This window comes from Ipomoea triloba, chromosome 15, assembly GCF_003576645.1.
Source record: "Ipomoea triloba cultivar NCNSP0323 chromosome 15, ASM357664v1".
NCBI classification, from domain to species: Eukaryota; Viridiplantae; Streptophyta; class Magnoliopsida; order Solanales; family Convolvulaceae; genus Ipomoea; species Ipomoea triloba.
The window spans coordinates 4,587,838-4,606,084 of record NC_044930.1 but is presented as its reverse complement, the minus strand read 5'-3'; the positions used below and the strand labels follow the sequence as shown (position 1 = coordinate 4,606,084).

At 36.2% G+C, this 18,247-nt stretch overlaps 4 protein-coding genes across 4 annotated transcripts; all 4 read right to left on the bottom strand.

Annotated features, from left to right (window-relative positions):
• Positions 1-649: 649 nt before the first annotated feature.
• On the bottom strand, positions 650-1,744 carry LOC116006829 (uncharacterized protein At2g29880-like). Its single transcript, XM_031247327.1, has 2 exons — positions 1,353-1,744; positions 650-1,241 (listed from the first exon to the last, which is right to left on the bottom strand). Exons 1-2 carry the CDS (start codon positions 1,689-1,691, stop codon positions 660-662), a joined length of 921 nt encoding a protein of 306 aa, XP_031103187.1. The 5' UTR covers positions 1,692-1,744; the 3' UTR covers positions 650-659.
• Positions 1,745-3,195: 1,451 nt separating this feature from the next.
• Positions 3,196-8,075, bottom strand: LOC116005472. Its single transcript, XM_031245676.1, has 3 exons — positions 7,107-8,075; positions 6,870-6,961; positions 3,196-3,545 (listed from the first exon to the last, which is right to left on the bottom strand). The coding sequence occupies exons 1-2, from the start codon at positions 7,977-7,979 to the stop codon at positions 6,914-6,916; spliced, it is 921 nt and encodes a 306-aa protein (XP_031101536.1). The 5' UTR covers positions 7,980-8,075; the 3' UTR covers positions 3,196-3,545; positions 6,870-6,913.
• A 2,451-nt stretch (positions 8,076-10,526) lies between these two features.
• LOC116005979 (probably inactive leucine-rich repeat receptor-like protein kinase IMK2) lies at positions 10,527-13,720 on the bottom strand. The gene is made up of 2 exons (XM_031246213.1): positions 11,539-13,720; positions 10,527-11,425 (listed from the first exon to the last, which is right to left on the bottom strand). The coding sequence occupies exons 1-2, from the start codon at positions 13,373-13,375 to the stop codon at positions 10,794-10,796; spliced, it is 2,469 nt and encodes an 822-aa protein (XP_031102073.1). The 5' UTR covers positions 13,376-13,720; the 3' UTR covers positions 10,527-10,793.
• Positions 13,721-17,050: 3,330 nt separating this feature from the next.
• Positions 17,051-18,247, bottom strand: LOC116006253 (PRA1 family protein B4-like). Its single transcript, XM_031246556.1, has one exon. The coding sequence runs from the start codon at positions 17,987-17,989 to the stop codon at positions 17,345-17,347; it is 645 nt and encodes a 214-aa protein (XP_031102416.1). The 5' UTR covers positions 17,990-18,247; the 3' UTR covers positions 17,051-17,344.

Below are 18,247 nucleotides of genomic sequence, written 5' to 3'. Positions count from 1 at the left end.
GAACTCATCTCCTAACATTCGAATGCACAAACATATTACAACATGTGTTAATAACATGAATACACAGAATATTGACACAAAATACACAAACTCATCCTCCTAAACATGCGAATGCACAAACACATCAGAGCATGTGTTACTAACATGAATACACAAAACGGTTGCCTAGAATACATAGAATGATTGCTTAAAATACACAGAACGATTACCTAGAATACACAAAACTCATTTTGGTACGGGGTGCGCAATGCATTGTGCACCGTGGTCTACGATATAAATTACTACTCTACTCCTACATAATATTTACAAACCACATAGGAGAAATAAATCATGCTAAAAAGATCTTGTATAACAAGTCAATTGGGAGAGTATTGATAATAATCAAATTAGAACAAAATATTATATGTCAATTACCTAAACGGTATTAATAAGCACTTACAAACAAAATTATTTCATATGAAAATTCATATTTTCTATGAGTAACATATAACAAGAGAAATAACAGTGACAATAATAATAATAATAATAATAATAATAATAATAATAATAGAACTTACATTAAATTAAATAATTCAAATAAAATACTTTCAAAGATCCTTACAAGTTATGGATAAAGCAAAATGTTTGAAACTAAATATAAAGTAAAACGATATAAACTCTCATTTAGACAATTTAAATATTATCCACTTGTAACGATTTTGTGGTGACATTTCTAGAAAGATATTCTTCTTTGTTTCCGTGTTCAACCATTCAATAGCTTTGAAACGGGTGTCATTATTCAAGCCTGGGAGTTCCTTGATAGCATTCCAACAATTATTTCCTTTTTCCCTCTTTTGCACTAAGCTATGAAAATTAGCAGCAATTGAATCTAAACAAATAGATAGTTTCTCCAAGATGTTAGATTGGTCTTCAACTAAACTATTCTCATCACACGACTCTGTTCTATTTCTTTTTTTGCTAAAATACTTTGTTGAAGTTGCTTCATTTATCTCTTGAGGTATTGACGAAGTATATTGTAAGGGTTGGGGATCTTGGGATGCTACATATGCATCATTTAGGATGAATTCATCATTGCCAGAGTCAAATTGTAGCTCATCAATGTTATGTTGTTTATCTTCTTTCGCATTGTAGGTTTTTGCATCTGTATCACTTCCTGTGGTATTAGTATTCCCAAATACAATTGCCAAATCTTCATAGTCAGCAATAGTACATGTGCGTAGGTTCTTATGAGTAGAATAACACTAGAAAAGAAAAGAAAAAAAAGTAGTTAATAATTTATTTGAAATATAAAATTCAAAGTAAAATCTATTTTAATGACCTAAAAAACTCACCTTAAAATAATCTTCTCACACTTCATCACTAGCCATGAACCTTTTTGTTGTTGGATCCCACCGAAATTCAGAGTTATGACACATAAGCTGAGAAAATTTGTGAAAACGTCTTCTAAACCATTTCAATCGACTTTGGTAGTGTGCATATGATCTTTGACAACCAAATTTTTCATTAAGAAGAGGAAGTATCTTTCTTTCCACAGTTGCCTTGCTTAAGACTCCACTACTACCACGACATCCATTTTTTACCGCATTAACCATAAGACGTAGCAACTCATTACTCTCCTCCCGCGTCCACAATGTATAATTTCCAACTACTTTATTCTTTTCCTTGCTATTTCCTTGTTGAGAACCTTCCATTGATTACTACCATAGATTATAGATAAACTTTCTTATAAGTGACGAAAACAATTTAATAACAATAGGACAACTAATAAAAAAATCTTTATCCTTCTAGCAATGTTTGAAAAAAATTCAACATAACTTCGCACAAATACGTGAATCACACTACGATTTCATAAGCTAATAAGAATAAGTCAATAACTGGCAATTAACATATGATTATAATATAATTTTCAATGAGAAAATTTATAATTTTACCAAAAAAATCACGTTTAAAACATTGTAGGTGGAGGTACTATTGTGAACAGCAGCCAAAGGCATTTGGTAGTTGTTCGCAATAGAAAAATAGTATGAACCACGACGAACAGGAATTTATTTCAAAGTACAAACATTTAAAATTATAATAAAATTACTAGTATATATTATTTGCAAAACTCAAAGCATATGCGTATCTATGAATGCAATCAAACATACCGTAAAATTTGATGGAACAGAAGAAAAATCTGATTGATTGATGCGAAAAGAAAGTTCATAACTTTGGAACATGAATTTCAATTATGTATATTAGAGAATAAAAAAGCATTAAAGTCCTAATACAAAACAATATAGAAAACTTAGTATAATTCAAATACTACTTTTAAAAACTAATTAAAAGTTTAAATTTAATACCTTTAAATTTTTTATTCTATTGATTCTTTATGACGGTTAGGGGTGTCAAAGCGGGCCGGCTCGCCCCATTAGGCCCGGCCCGCTGCGGGCTTTTATTTTCGCGGGCTTATGCGGGCCGGCCCACGAAGCCCGCGAGCTGGGAAGTATACAGCCCAAGCCCGCCCCGTGCGGGCTTGCGGGTTTGGCGGGCTGGCCCACGGGCCTACTAATTAATATTAAAAAAATCTAAAATTAAATATTAAATAATATTTAAAATAAAATATATGATATTAGATTAATATAATATAACAAACTTCACACTGTTCACAGTCCACTAATATTAGATTAATATAATATTGCCAACAGTTACAGAACAGACAACATAATATATATCATCTATAATTAATAATTAATTATATATATTAATTTTTTTTAATAGCATGGCCCACGGGCCGGCCCGCGACCCGCGCGGATCAGCCCGCGCGGGCTGCGGGCTTCCGCGGGCAAAGCCCGTTAGGCCCGCTAATTGGCAGGCCTTCTTTTTGGAGGCCCTAGCCCGCCCCACTGCGGGGCGGGTGCAGGCCGGCCCTAGCCCGCCCCACTGCGGGGCGGGTGCAGGCCGGCCCGCAGGCTTCGGCCCTACTTGACAGCCCTAATGACGGTGGTGGCAATTATGCGCAACTTCCTCATCTTTCAGTAACCAAATTTTTTGTAACAAATTTTATACTTTCTTAACTCCCTAGCCTCCACCTCATTATATAATTCATTAATTAACAAGTATTTAATAAATATGAAAAACTGGGAAAAAAAAAAAAAGGTAAGAGAATTATTATAGTACAAAATAAAGTGAATGAGGGAGGGAACAGAAGAGAAGAGAGGGAAGGCAAGGCAGCACCAAAATCCATTGAATTCAACCATTTTTCACTTTTGATCTGAAACAAAACCCTCCTCAGCATGGAGATTGGAGCAGAAATTATACATATTAGCTACTAGGGGTAGGGGATATGAACAAAATGGGCAAATCTACATCTACCAAAAACATTATAGTGAAACAACACCAGACCAGGTAAGTGTACATTGAGGAGGAGATTGAGATTCATTGCACATCAATCAAAAATGCCCTACCTATAGAGAACAACAAAATGAGGTTGAGAGTAGTAGTAGTAGTGTGTTCTTAGGCATCGATGCTGACAGATCACGAATCATTCTCCGCCAACAAGTGATCTACAAAAACAGATGATAAAATTTTAGTGAAACAACAGAGTGTAAAGAATGAAGACAAGTACATATTTCAACCTTTTCTTTTCTGCAAAACTATGATAAAAACACTAGAAGCCCCTTCTTAACTTTGAAGGGGGTTATGTGTTACAAGTTAGTTGGAGTTTTTATAATAACATGACAAAAAACTAAGACCAAGCTTGAATACTTTACGTTGGCCAAAAAAGAAATTCATAATCCCAGCATAAGGCCATTGCAAAGGAAAAGATAGCTTAATGGAACTATCTCAAGATGTTACTCCGTAATATTTAAGTGAAAAATCCATACTATCTTAAATTCTTAATGCATAAAAAAGAATTGTATATAAACTAATTGATTTCACCTAGATTTCCTCTCCTCCATTAGAATAGAATAGGAAAAACTCAATGGCTATAAAATTTACCATCGATTTGCAAACTGCATGATTCTATGAGACTGACAAATCAATTCAGTCCACGGATTTAACATTTCCATCATAGTATTATGCTACCAAAAATAATATAAAAAAGAATGTCAGATCCACACTGCCCCAAGCCAAGTTACTATCCATTGAAATTTTGAAGTCTATGCACTCATAATCACCTTTTTTCTCTCTCCTGGGCTACAACTGTTAATTCATGAAATGCAAAAATGGAGTACAGAAAGGGAATAGTATCTAATTTAGCTAGTATCACAAGCTTAAAGGGGCATGATACAATGAGAGCCTGAAAATGTGGAGGCACACAGAGTCATCCATGCAATCATGGAAAACAATGGATTTCATAGCATGTGACATGTCATGGTTAATGACACAACAATAGTAATTTAAAAGGAAAAACAAGTACACTTATACATCCATCTGATTCAATACCTGAAAAGCTTAAATAGGCCATTTCAAGAACACTAAACCTAAAAAATAAAAATGTTAAAATTTAGGCCAACTCTGACTACTTCATGCAAAGATAGTTTCTCAGCAGAATTGGACTGGTTTTCAATATATGGAGGGCCATCATAAAGTGAGGGAAGCAGGAAGAAACAAGTATGCAAGGTTAGGACAACAATGGACTTTATTATTTCATGGCTAATGTGAGAGCAATAGTGTTTTAGAAATTAGAATGCAAAAGAGTACACTTACACATCGATTAAGATGCAATAACTAAATGCTTAAAGAGGCAAATTCAAGAACATTGAAACTAAAAATTTCATAAGTATTAGATTTAGGCTTTAACATGTAAATGTAAATTGTGTACTTCATAGTTCATAGTTCATGAAATAATATCAAAAGAATTGGATTGGTTTTCAAGCTATGGTCCTCTTTCATATGCTCCCTTATACCTGGATTGTGTTGTCCAAAAAGGCAAAAACCCAAAAACTCGAGGGATAAGACAACTCCGAGGAACTTAGACATGTTTATGTTAAGAGTTGAAAAAATAGTACCTCAACATGTACAAAAATTTATTAGGGTCAAATAAAACATCACAAACCTTTTGCAATAATTTATTTGCAATGTCACTAATTTCCTATAGCCTACATATCAGGAAAAAAAAAACATTCTGGAATATTGAGAATCTAATAAATTTATCCCAACACTAGTTTCTATTTCCCCTTTCTTCCATCTCTCAGACTTCTCTTCTCTCCCTTACTGTGTGCCATCAATTTGGCAGCAGAGCCTAAAAATTGCTTAGTCTTCCATACAAGTTAGAGAGAGAGAGAGAGAGAGAAAGAAGAGGAATCCTCTCTTATCACATTACTAGAAGTCTAGAAGACTAGAACTGTAAAAGAGCATGGAAGCAATGAGAGAACAGCTTATTCAATATTAGGACAAAACAGAAATATACAGTAAGTTGTGGCTAATGCAATAGCAACAGTTGGAATGCAAAAGGAGTACAGACAGATATTCTAAAGCAATCCTTTAGAAGTTTGGAGGCGATTTTTGAAACATTGAAGCTAAGGGCCAGTTTAATAATGGAAAATGTTTTTCATTCTCCAATTGGAGAATTGGGGAAAACAAATAAAAAATAAAAAAACAATAGCAGTTGAACAGGCAAAAAGCAAAAGGCAGGTGACAGTAAAATGAACTGCCTGTTTTTCAGTTGGAAAACAAAATGGAGTTGTTTTCCCACTTTGCTAACGAAGTTAGACCAGTTCCCAGTCTGGAAAATATTTCAACTCGAACAGGAACTCCACTTTTCCATTATAGTTTTTATTTTTCAGGAAAATTGAAAAAATTTTCCATTGCTAAACAGAGAAAATTTCACAAAGTATAAGATTTTAGCTTTTACAAGTACATGTCAATTCTGAGTACTTCATAGTTCCTTTTATGGGAAATTGTCTCAAAAGAATATTTGTTTCCAAGCTATTAGGGATAAGACACAATTCTCACCTCCAAGATTAAAGGGGCACAGAGGGTACATAACTCCCAAAACCATAATAGGAAAAAGGTAGTACAAACTACAAAAAATGATTGGGTTAATAAATTAAGGGCTATACTAACAAGTGTCGTTTTCACAGGTGGCCAAAAGTAGAAAGAAAGTGACCATTTAATGCCTTAACTAAGGGCACTTGTCAGCATTTCCCATAAAACAAAGATAAATTAACTAATGGAAGGTGAATTAATAGAAATATAAACGCACCATCCCAAGGAAGAATTGGAAGAAAGGTAAGCGCATGCCACTCAAAAAGAAAACAATTAAAAGTCAAAAATAGGAAGAGGAATATGTATGTGTGTGTCTATATTTATGGTTATATATGTATGTATTAGATGAAAACAAAAAGAATAGATGAAAGCTGAATAGCTGATACTGTAATGGTGCAAATAGGTTTTCAGTGGAGGTACCCTCAAAATGGCTCTGATGAATCTAATAGCAATAACTAATAATCCTTAGACCATTTTGTCATTTCAGCCATGTATTTACGGATAGACAAAAGCAATGACATTCCTAAGGGTAGACAAATACCATATAGCATTAACAGCCTACTCTGCTCTCATCTTGTACAAACAGACAGGAATAAATCTTATCCCTGGTCACTGATGTGATCTATGCATCTATTCATGAAAGGACAATAAAACTAACAATTAGAAAGTAAAATAGGATAGAGCAGACCCCAAATTGCAAAATATATCATATAGTTTCAGACTTAACAGCTAATTCAATACCCAACTACACACAAAAGGTCATTGATCCTTTCTTTTCTTTTTTTTTTTTTCTTTTTTCAATTCAAGAGCAGATGTATCAGAAATAGGAACCAGACAATATAGAAAGTATACTCAAAGGGCAGCATTCTTAAGAGTTAGAAGGAAGACCATTGTACCTTTAAAAATCCAAGGATTGGATGACAAAAGCAACAAAAGAAATTCATTCCAAGCCAGCAACCTTGCACCTCAGTTTCATATTATGACTTTCCTGTCAACATAACAAAATCCTTTTGTCAATCATTCTGAGTGTAGCGTAGCAGATGCAATCAAATTTGAGAAAACAACCAAAATTGGTGCACATAAAATGCTTGAACGCAGCAGAAAAGGTATTCTTTCTTTTACTATATGCTCACCTGCTCAAGAACTTTGGCAGAACTCTTCTCCACCAGTCTGGCCAAGCTATCAAGCTTGGCAAGCATTTTATCATACAATTCTTCTACTTCAGCAGTGTAATTGGCGGCATTCGATCCCATTAACTTGCTGAATCTGGCAACTTCAAATCCCTGGGCACACACATCCAATTCCTTCTGATCTTTCAGGCTTCGTTGAATACCAGCCGAGTTCTCAGTATTCTCGTCCTCAACCATTGCATTGGAGGACCTCAAATCACAGGTCAAAGGAGGGAATGGAGAGTTTGGGGTGAAAGACTCGTAATGAGATCGGAAATACGGACCAATGTTGATGATATCGAGGCTCTTGGGCTCGAAAGAAGACGTAGAAATCCGGTATTGGAAAGCCTTGTACTCATGAGTGTGAATGAGCTGGTCCTGAAACGGCGTCGTTAGTAGAAGGAAGAGAGACGGGGGTAGCGAAACGGAATGAGGCGAGTTTTGCGGAGTGAAAGACAGAGAGGTGGAGGAGTTGAGAGACAAAGTGGCGGTGGAGTCGTGAAGCGAGGGGCGGAGAGGAGTCCTCCGGCGGCCGGAGAACCAGCCGATGAGGGTTGAGGACGAATCCTGAGGGTGCGATTGATGGGGCAGGGCGAGGTGAGAAGGCACGGAGGTGAAGGAGGTGACGATTGCAGTGAGGATCGGGGCATTGGCGCCGTCGGCGGCGGCGGAAGTGGAAGCGGAGGAGGTGTCGTCGGAGAGGGAGGTGGTGGTGGAGAAAGACACGTGGCCGTAAAGAAGGCCGTGAAGGTCACCGGGAGAGGCGGATAAGCGATTGAGGAGGGAGGCGAGGGTTGGGCCGGAGATTTGAATCTTCTCAATTCCCAAATCGTCCATGGCTTCTCTGAAACTGGAAAGCCCCTACTATTGTCCCAAGGGTTTGAGTTTGACGATATACTATGCAACTGTTACTCCCTGTCTGAACCCAATTGCTCACCAAACTTCTTCTCTTTAGCGGTAGCGGGTTGTGTTAGCGATTATTTGAGCAGATTGTATTAGCGAGTTTGACCAGCGAAATGTATTAACGGTTTGTAAAAAGATGTTTAGTAAAATTAGCTGTTTAGATTAGCGGTTAACATGTAAAATGACCAAACGGGTATATATAATACTACTCCGTAATAATAATAATAATAATAATAATAATAATAATAATAATAATAATAATAATATTGTTATTATTAATAAATCAAAAAAAAAAAAAAAGAAACCAAAAGAAGAAAAAAAAAAAAAACTAAAAAGATGTCGTAAGTTGTTAAAAAAAGGGGCCTTGAGCTCCCTTTTAACGCCCCTTATTCTTCTCTTGCCTACCAATGGGCAAGAGAAGAGAAGAGAAGCCTGAGGCTGCTGCCTCATGCTTCTAAATAACGTAGGAATTTATTTTTTTTAATAAAATGGAGGGTGTTTTGGGGAAGAATTATTCTTCCCCAAAACGTCAATCCCAAACGCTGCTATTAGTAGTGTTTGGGATTTCAGCGGTTTGACTTGGTCAAACCGCTAAAGTTGGTCAAAACCGCCAAAATTTGGCGGATAAGCTGTTAACCAAACACACCCTATATATGGTGTAAATATTAAATAAATAAATGTAGAAATACCATTATGGTTTTCAATTTTTTACTTAAATTGGCTCGCAACAAAAGATATGCTCGCTCAAAATTCATTGTAAGTACTTTACAAGAAATGAAATTTTAAGTTAGACAGAGAATAATATATAGAAGATCCAAAACGATTAATTTTAAAGAAAATTCAAATGTATAATTAACATGTGTTGTTAATTGAACCAATATGCCATTAGTTTTTTGAAAGCAAGGTAACTATAGATTTATTAAGGCATAGAAATGAAATTAGGAGGGACTAACTGTTTGCCAGAGAGTAGGCTTGTGTAGCTAAAGAATATGCTAAAGTATTAGATGATAGAGGAATAAATTGAATAGAAAAAGAAACAAATGAACTCATGAGAGACATACACTCAGTAATGACATTGCCAACATAAGATCTAAATAAAGTTGCAGGATCCGACAAGTCTTGACAAAGAGTAAAACAATCCGACCGTAAACGAATCGACCACACCAATTTTTCAACCATGTTAAAGCTTTCTTACATGCCATGGATTCTGCCATTAAAAGACTTATGCACCGTGATAATGGTCCGTTGGCAGCGGCAGCAAAGGAACCGTTCGATGAGAGGATATACTATTAGTTTTTGAATGAATAGTTTTATAATATATTATGAAAATTTTAAAATCAAAATTTAATTTATAAGTATTATTGTAAAATTCAAGATAATGACATTGAGCCAGATATTTTTTTTTTCAAACAGCAAAAACATTTATTACTACATCAAGTCATTAGCTCTTAATAATCAATTGTATTAATATTTATTCCTTCTAATCGGTGTTTATCGAAAATGCCAAAAAGCAACGGAGTATATTTTTAGGATTTGGTCAAGTTTTGTTTTTAGGGTGGGATAATATCCAAAGAAAAATCCAAATAACAAAGTATTATTCCAGATAAGATAGCCAAATAAATATTACAAGCCTATTTAGTTAATGGAATAGATCGGGAATGAAATACCATTCATAAGAATAGACTTATTCCATCTTTTGTTTTATCATTTTATTATTGAAAATAACATTCTCTGGAATGAACTATTCTCTTTGCAAGGAATAACTATTTCTTGGGGACTCCTTAGTATTAACTATTTACTCAAATTTCTTGTTACTCCAATTTTTTCTTTCTTTTCTTGTTATATGAGTCTGGCTTCTATGGTGCAAGGGTCTAGGAAAATAATCTTTTCCAAGATTAAATTTAAACATGAAATTTTTATAGGATGAGATCAAACTTCAAAGTAGATGAGAGTATTAAGGTCTATTATTTTGTTGGGATATGATTTTTGTAGTGTGAAACTTGAGAGTAACTCTTGTTTGCTATACGAAAGATCAAAACAACACAAAATTCAAAAAATCATCACTTGTGTCTTCTTCAATTCTTCGATCTATAAAAGAGGTTATACAACCAAATTAGTATTCAAGTGTGTCTTCTTGGAGTTATAGAAGTGGTTATGCAACAAGAGTAGTATTGCTCAATAAAACATATTCATAGAAAATTCAATAGTTGTGTTAAGTATCAACACGATCCCTATACTCGTAAGACTACAAAAAGTAAAAAACTACTATGTTCCTACAAAGGATTTAAACCTATTATCTTTACTGATGGGTTGGTTGGTTGGTCCAATTTTATGTAATTCTTATTTGATACTTTTTCTGTTTTCCATTCTATTAAAAAAAAAAAAAAGAAACCCCCCAATTTTTTTTATTTAAAATTACAACGGTCAAAAACTCTATATTTATATCCAAAAGACCAAAACCAACTTTGATATTTACAGACATTGAAGCCAAAGAAAGAACTTTCTTGTTTATTACAAATAGAGCAAACAAAAGGAATTGATAAAAACAATCTATATATAGAGTTCACTCTTATCTTATATATACAATTTAGTAACCAAAAAAAGCTGTAAACAAAAAGAAACACAGCACTTCTGTTTGTAGCAGATGAGATGAATAAATTAAATGAATGAATCAATAACCTATCTATAACTAGATTCCAAGAAATGCAGAAAACTAAAAGCAATCCCACAAGGCAACCATTAAAAAATTTATTCTTCATCTCCAACTTTTTCTTCAGCTGGTGCGCCATCATCTCCAGAACAACTGGGATTCGCAGCAATCTCCGGCTTAATCTCCTCCAGCTTCTCAAGAACCTGCTGAGATTCCGGCCTGGCAGCCGGGGAAGGGTCCACGCAGTGCAGGGCGAGTTTCAAGGTGTTGAGCAGCTCTTCTCCGATATTAGGCGCATCTCTCATCAGCTCCACATCGAACACTTCATTAGTCCATTCCTCCTTCACGATCGACGCTACCCAGGCCGGCAAATCCAGCCCGTCCGTCGCCTCGCTCGGGGATTTCCCGGTCAGAAGCTCCAGGATTATCACCCCCAGGCTGTATATATCTGTCTTCGTGCTCGCGTTCTTCAGCTTGGATAACTCCGGGGCGCGATAGCCTAGCGTGCCAGCCGTGGCTATCACGTTCGTGTTGCCTGCACTGGTCATTAGCCTCGACAGGCCGACATCTCCAATCCTCGGACTGTTCTTCTCATCGAGAAGTATGTTGCTTGAGGTGAGGTTTCCGTGGATAATGTTTTCCTTAGTGTGGAGGAAACATAGCCCCCGGGTTATCCCCATCGCAATGCTCATCCTTGTTGCCCAGTCTATAGCTGTCTCGGGCCCTCGAGCTGAAACAACAAAAACATCATAAGCAAAAATTCGATTTTTATGAATAGATACTGCATTGTTAATAATATTAAAAAAAAGAAAATTGGAGGAACAATAATAGATTCTTTTTTACCATGAAGGAAAGAGGAAAGGCTGCCATTGGACATGTAATCATAGACAAGAAGCTTTTCTCCTTTAGGTCCCAAGTAATAAGCCCTAAGAGCCAAAATACTGGGATGCCTAATCTTCCCAAGCTCTGCAACTTCATGTTCAAACTCTTTCTGCCCTTTTGTGATCTTCTCTCTTAGCCTCTTCACCGCAACTTGGTTCCCATCCTCCAATGTAGCCTTGTAGGCCGTCCCATAAGTGCTCTTCCCCATGATCTCGGCCGTGGCGCACAACAAGTCATCGGCGGTGAACACGAAAGGGCCATCAAAATGGACAAGCTTTCCCCCAGTTTCGCCGCCCGGTTCAGTTTCAGCAGCGCCGCCACTTAGAGCCGGTTTTGCAGCCCTGGCAGAGGAAGCCGCCGCCCCGCTGGTTTTCCCATTCTTAGGGCTTGAACTCACCTTCTTCTTGATCAAGCAGCAGAGCAAAACGCAGCAGAGGAGAAGGAGAATTATGGAAAGGGCTCCGGCGGCTATTAGAATAATGTCTTTTGCGCTGAGTTTCCGGCGGTGGGGCCTGGAAGGCCCCTGAGAAGGGAGATTTTGAGGTGGGGGAGAAGGGCAGGGAGTGGAAGAACTGTATCCACACAGCTCAAGATTCCCCACAAAAGCACTGGAATTGTATTTCTTGGAAAGCAGAGATGGGACTAAACCAGAGAGATTGTTATATGAAACATTGAAAGAAGTTAGGTTTGACAATGTATCAAGAGAATCCGGGATTTCGCCACTGAAGTTGTTCTTGGACAAATCAAGAACAGTTAGGCCAGAAATGTTTGCAATGGAATCAGGGATTTGGCCTGTAAACTTGTTGTTATTCAAGTTCAACACCGAGAGATTTTTCATCCCAGATATCCCATCCGGGATATGATTATCCAGAATATTGTTCCCCAGATTCAGGGTGCTAAGAGCAGTGAGGTTGGAGAAACTAGAAGGAAAGCTACCATTAATGGCATTATCAGAGAAATCAAGAACCAGAAGCTTAGACAAACTACCTAGCTCATCAGGTATGGTACCAGAAATTTGGTTATGGCTAAGGCTAATCTGTTCAAGCAGACTCAACTTGCTAAGAGAAATAGGGATTTTTCCAGAGAGGAGATTGTGGTCCAGGGTCAAGAACTGGAGCTTATAAGAAGTGTTTCTTGCAACCTTACTACCCCAAGAATCAGGAACAGAGCCAGAGAGATTGTTATGGTGAAGAGCAAGAAAAATAAGAGAAGGGGATTGAGTGAGACTTACTGGGATTGAGCCAGAAATGGCATTGAAGCTGAGATTCAAACGGTACAGCCTAGTGGACTGTGCAAGACTGGGAGGGATAGAGCCACTGAGCTGATTGTTACTCAAATCAAGAGTCTGCAACAATGGGCATCTCCCAATTGAGGCCGGAACCGAACCCGAAAGCCGATTATTGAAGAGATAAACGCCTCTGAGATTAGGAAGGAATCCCAGAGAGGTGGGAACAGGGCCAACAAGAACATTATCATGGAGACTAAGCTTTCTGAGAGCCTGGAATTGCCCAATTTTCTCAGAGATTCTGCCCCCCAAACCCTTCCATGGGAGCTGAATAGCAATCACCTGCCCATTCACACACTTTATCCCCACCCACCCTGAACAAGCCCCAACTCCACTATCATTCCAGCTCCTCAAAACCCCCCTGGAATCAACCAATTCATGCTTCAAAGCACTCAGCGCCTGAAAATCCGCCTCAGTAACCACAACCCCATCCCAGCCCTTACTCCAAGCAACCTGAAAACTCAAAAACACAGTAAACAACACAATGTGGCTCCATTTCCCCAGTTTATCCATAAAACTTTGGGCAAGAACAAAGGGTTTACAAGAGAAAGAAAGAATCTTGGTTTTTTTTCCTCTCTTTTCCTCTCCCACTCTAAAGATTCAAGCTTTTCTTGGTTTAACTGAAACTGAAGAAGAAGAAGAAGAGAGAATAGAATCTATACAGAAAACTAAGTGAGTGATAACAAGAGAAGAGATATACTAAATACTAAGAGAAGAGAGAGAAATAAGGAAGAGGTGGGACTGAACAAAGCATGTGGGGATCTTACTGAAGAGAGAGAGAGAGAGAATCTTAGGAGGTTTAACAATGGAGGTGGCGAACGTATACCGTGTGTTTGAGGATTTTCACGTTTAGTCTTCTCCTCCCCTGTAACGGCTAGTCGGAATGGGAAGACTTTTTTTTTGCTGTTTTTATTCGTCTTTTAGTTCGTTGATTGTTCTTTCTTTGTTTCAGGGGTCCAACGGCTATATTTAGAGGGAAACAGTTAATGAACATTCAGACTTTATTTATTTGGACTGAATAAAGTATTCAATATTCATACGTTATAACTTGTAACGTATTATGTCCCCTTCCAACCCCCACTTATCTGTCTCCTATACGTTAATTAAAAGGGACCCACTCATGCAGTGATGAAGCCTACCTACAACACCTTATTCAAGAAAATTATTATTACATAGACGCTTTAGTTGGTCACATAGGTAACGTTTTGAAAAAATGAAAAATATTAGTTAAAGTGTTACGCTCACGCCATTTAATTATCATGATGTATTCATTTATTATTTTATCGAGTTAGGCCTGTTAGGGTGTGAAAACACTTAGGATGAGAAATTTTATCTTTTGAGGACATGAAAATAATGCATGTATACTCTCGTTATATGACCTATATTGGTTGAACATGATATAAAAAAAAATCTTTTAAAATTAATGATCAATTAACATGTCAAATAGTCACTTAGGATGTGCAATTGACACATGCATTTAGCACATAAAAGTTTGTGAAATTATCATTGTTTGTGGTAATTATACAAGCATCCAATAACTAATGATTTGGCATTCTATTTGATGTATAACATGCTTTTTTTAATGACTTGATAAATATAATCTAATACAGAGTATATTATTAAAAATAAGAGAATAGAAACGTGAAGCCAACCAATTTGACTAGCAAAGAAAATACGGTGTTTGCTTCCTCGTCATAATGAGAGTATACATTCATAATGATAACAAAGAAGACAATCGTTATTATCGTCTTTTTCTTTAAAACTCATACACATGATGATGCACTCACATTTCAAGTTACTTTTTAAAACTTAAAATTTTCAACAATAGTTAAAATAAATTTTAGATTTAGTTTGACACGTCAATGTCATGTAATATTCATGAAGCACCCACATTTCAAAATTAATCATGTTATATGCCAATTAGCAATTTAATTGGTTTTTACCCAAAAAAAAAAAAAAAACAAACAAACAAATGATGGGGCAAATAATGCTTATTGCATAAAAGAGAACAAAAAGAAAATAGGAAGAAAAGAGTAAAAAATATAAGTGTAGTTGATGAACAAAAAATAAAATTTATTCTTTATCAAGTTTACTCTTTGTAAATTTGATGTGTTAAGTGTGAATAATGAAACTTGACTCTAATTATAAAAATTTTATTTTTTTGTAATATTTAATTTAATATTAATATGTAAAATTATATACTTATAAATTACATTAAGATTACTATTAAACAAAGAAAAAAAAATTTAAGATTATAAATTTTTTAAAAAATAAACCATTAATGAAGAGCTAGTTAGACCAATGAACAAAAATAGGATGGTAAATCTGAATAAATAAGACAAATTTCAATCCTTGATTTTTCGGATCAATTAAATTTAGTTTAAAAAATTTAAGATGTCCTTATAGAAAAATATGTTCACATGAAGTAAAAAATCTCATTACATGTTAACATTTTATTGAAGAAATATAAGAAAATGAATAAAAAACGGCAACACGTCTTTTTCGTTAATCAATTAAAACATGTCATGTTAACATGCAATAAAAAGAAAAAAATGAAAGTACATGTAATATTATCCGTTCTTATATAATAAATGATAAATTTTAGCCAAAATAACAGTATTTTGAAAGATTATAGAATGCATTTAATTAATTAAAAAATATCGAGTACAGTGTTTACAAGATTAAAATGTGTGGCCAAAATTTGAAAATAAAAATATGACTGCAGCTAAAGGAGAAACCTGGTACTCCGTATTATAGCTAGCACTTTTGCACTTCTGACTAAACACAAACTTAGTTAGGTAATTGCAATGATACTCACGTGACACTTTACAGTCTTTCAAAAGTTAGAAATGGCAATGATTTAGTATAGGTTTTGATTAGACTAAGAATGCAACACTTTGTCTTGTGGTACAATTAAGCATGTCTTAACAAATCCTTCTTAAACTCTTTCTTCCCGGTAAGGTTGAATCCCCAATCCCAACTCTTCAAGGGTCTCGATACCCTAACCCCATAAAACATCTGAGAGTATATAAATTATGGTAACTCAACACAAACTCACTTCTCGATCCCTAGTATTTCTTCTCAAACTTTACCCTTGTTACCGACTGAATTGTCCATGCAGACAAATCCTTCTTAATCTCTTAAACTTCTTATAAATGGTCTTTGCCTCTTTGGTTAGTGGTTATATTGTTTAAACCAACTTTTTTTTCTTTCCCCGGTTTATATTGCACTTTCCATGTGTTGGATAAATTCAAATGTGCTTTTTTGTAAACAAGAAGCATGATCTCTTTCTTAATTTTTTTTTTCAATTAATTCACTTATTTTTTTGTTTAGAAAATTTATTAATTGAAAAAAAAAATCAAGCAAGATCAACTAAGTTCAAGTCGATAAAAAAAATCAAAAGAGGTCTCATAATAGAAAAGACCAATGAAAAGACATATTAACTAGAAGTGTTTAAGCAGGAGATATTTATACTAATCAAAACATTTTGTCCAAAGACTTGCTAATCAAAAGAGGCAAATCATTTCATCTAACTTTATCATCTAAGTTGAGAAAATGGCCACCAAATCTCATATGGGTGAAAATGAGGTAGGTTTGAGTTGGAAGATCTTAGTATCTTACCCTTGTCACCTAACACTTGATAAAAGTTTGAAGTATTTTTGTTCTAAATTTTGTTGATAGTTTCTTGTGTGAAAACAAGATGAATAGTTTATAAATTTGATGAACATGAACAAAACAACTAAATGTTCACCACCATTTGTTGGTATTCTCAACTTGCCCAACATAGGGTTAATTATAGTTTTAATTCTCTGAGTATATTATATATTTCATTTTTACCATTGAATTCAAAATTGACCAAATATAATTTGTTGGCCATCACATTTTCAATAACCAAGTAATGAATATGATAAAATTGAACTTGATAACCAAAATTAAAAAATATAATAATTAAAAGATTAAAATTAAAAATAACTCCCAACTTAATACTGTATTATTAACTACAATGTAACCGGATCAGTAGTACTAAAAAAACAAAAAAAAAAAACTTGGGAAGATTAATTATTGGCATCCCAAACTCATTATTGTTCATCATTGGCGCAGCATAAGTGAGTTGGCAACAATGATGCGCAGGTCAAATCATTCCCAGGGCCAAATGGGATGTAGTACAAAAGGATATCACAATCATCATTTTCTTGTAATCACAAACACAAAAAAGCTCATCTACACATGCAACCAACGAATTGTTGAATTTCATTGTCTCCCAATACATCACAAACTATGTTCTCTGATTTCTTGATTCAACAAATAAAAAAAACTAACGATTCTCATTAATTGATATCAACAAAAAACAAGAATGCCATGAATAATATGACTAATGAATTCAATTGATTCTCTCTGTATGTTCTGATTATCGACTAAAAACTAAAAATTTAATGAATTTATATGAAACGGCGGCGAGAATGAGCGGCGGCGATGCAATTTTCAAATCCTCGGGGCGACGCCGGGAGCTGAGGCGGTTGTGGCGGCGCCGGTCAAGAAAGAGAGGAAGCCGACGGTGGGAGGCTCTTGCTCGTCGAGGAAGAGATCTTCCGGGTCCCGGAAAGCGGCGTGGGCGCAGACGGCGGCGACGCCGACCAGGAGAGCGGAGACGAGGACGGAGCCGACGTTGGTGAGGAAAATCACGATGATTGTGGTGACAATTAGGCCGCCGAGGGTTTCCTTGTCGGAGAATTGGCGGCCGCAGAGGACGAGCGGCTGATCGGAGGGGCGGAAGAGGTAGAGGAAGAACCACGCCGCTAAGAGACCGGCGAGGAAAATTAGCGAGAAAGGGTTTGTGATTAGGGACACGCCGAGCACGACGGCGATCAGAGCGAGGTAATTGATCCGGAAATACGCGTAATTCTTCCGGATTCGGAGCGTGGCATCGGCGAACGACTCCGGCTTCGACATGGCGGAGCGATCAGTTAGCTCCGCCCAGGGACGGCGGTTGGAAAGGCCGTGACGGACAATATCAGATATGTTATTGATGAAAGAACGAAACGCAGGGGTGGGTCCCACGGCGCTGTCAGAAGCTACGGCGGGTTGCGAGCTAGAAATCGGGAGAATCGCCGGCGACGAATTGGCCATTGTTTCCGGTTGATTCAGAAAAAACGACGGGATCTGATCTGTTCCAATTCCAGAGAAATAAATCAAAATATACTGCGTGAATACATAGAGATCGAGAAACGAGAAGGAATTAGGAATTTTATACGGAAAGATGAGAGCTTTTTCTTAATCGATACGTTTCTGGGATGGAGAAAAGAGAATGAACTTTCGCCGGTCGAGGAAGATGGGAAATTTACGCGGCGTCTACTTTTCAGTAATTATTTATTTAAGAGTTTCTTA

Excerpts from the sequence above, each read along its gene's own strand:
- LOC116006829 (XM_031247327.1), bottom strand. The coding sequence starts at position 1,691 with ATGGAAGGTTCTCAACAAGGAAATAGCAAGGAAAAGAATAAAGTAGTT. Across the intron at positions 1,242-1,352 it reads GGTTCATGGCTAGTGATGAA|TGTTATTCTACTCATAAGAA; the intron begins GTGTGAGAAGAT and ends TTTCTTTTCTAG.
- LOC116005472 (XM_031245676.1), bottom strand. The coding sequence starts at position 7,979 with ATGGACGATTTGGGAATTGAGAAGATTCAAATCTCCGGCCCAACCCTC. Across the intron at positions 6,962-7,106 it reads CTGCCAAAGTTCTTGAGCAG|GAAAGTCATAATATGAAACT; the intron begins GTGAGCATATAG and ends TTATGTTGACAG.
- LOC116005979 (XM_031246213.1), bottom strand. The coding sequence starts at position 13,375 with ATGGATAAACTGGGGAAATGGAGCCACATTGTGTTGTTTACTGTGTTT. Across the intron at positions 11,426-11,538 it reads CCTTTCCTCTTTCCTTCATG|CTCGAGGGCCCGAGACAGCT; the intron begins GTAAAAAAGAAT and ends TTGTTGTTTCAG.
- LOC116006253 (XM_031246556.1), bottom strand. The coding sequence starts at position 17,989 with ATGGCCAATTCGTCGCCGGCGATTCTCCCGATTTCTAGCTCGCAACCC.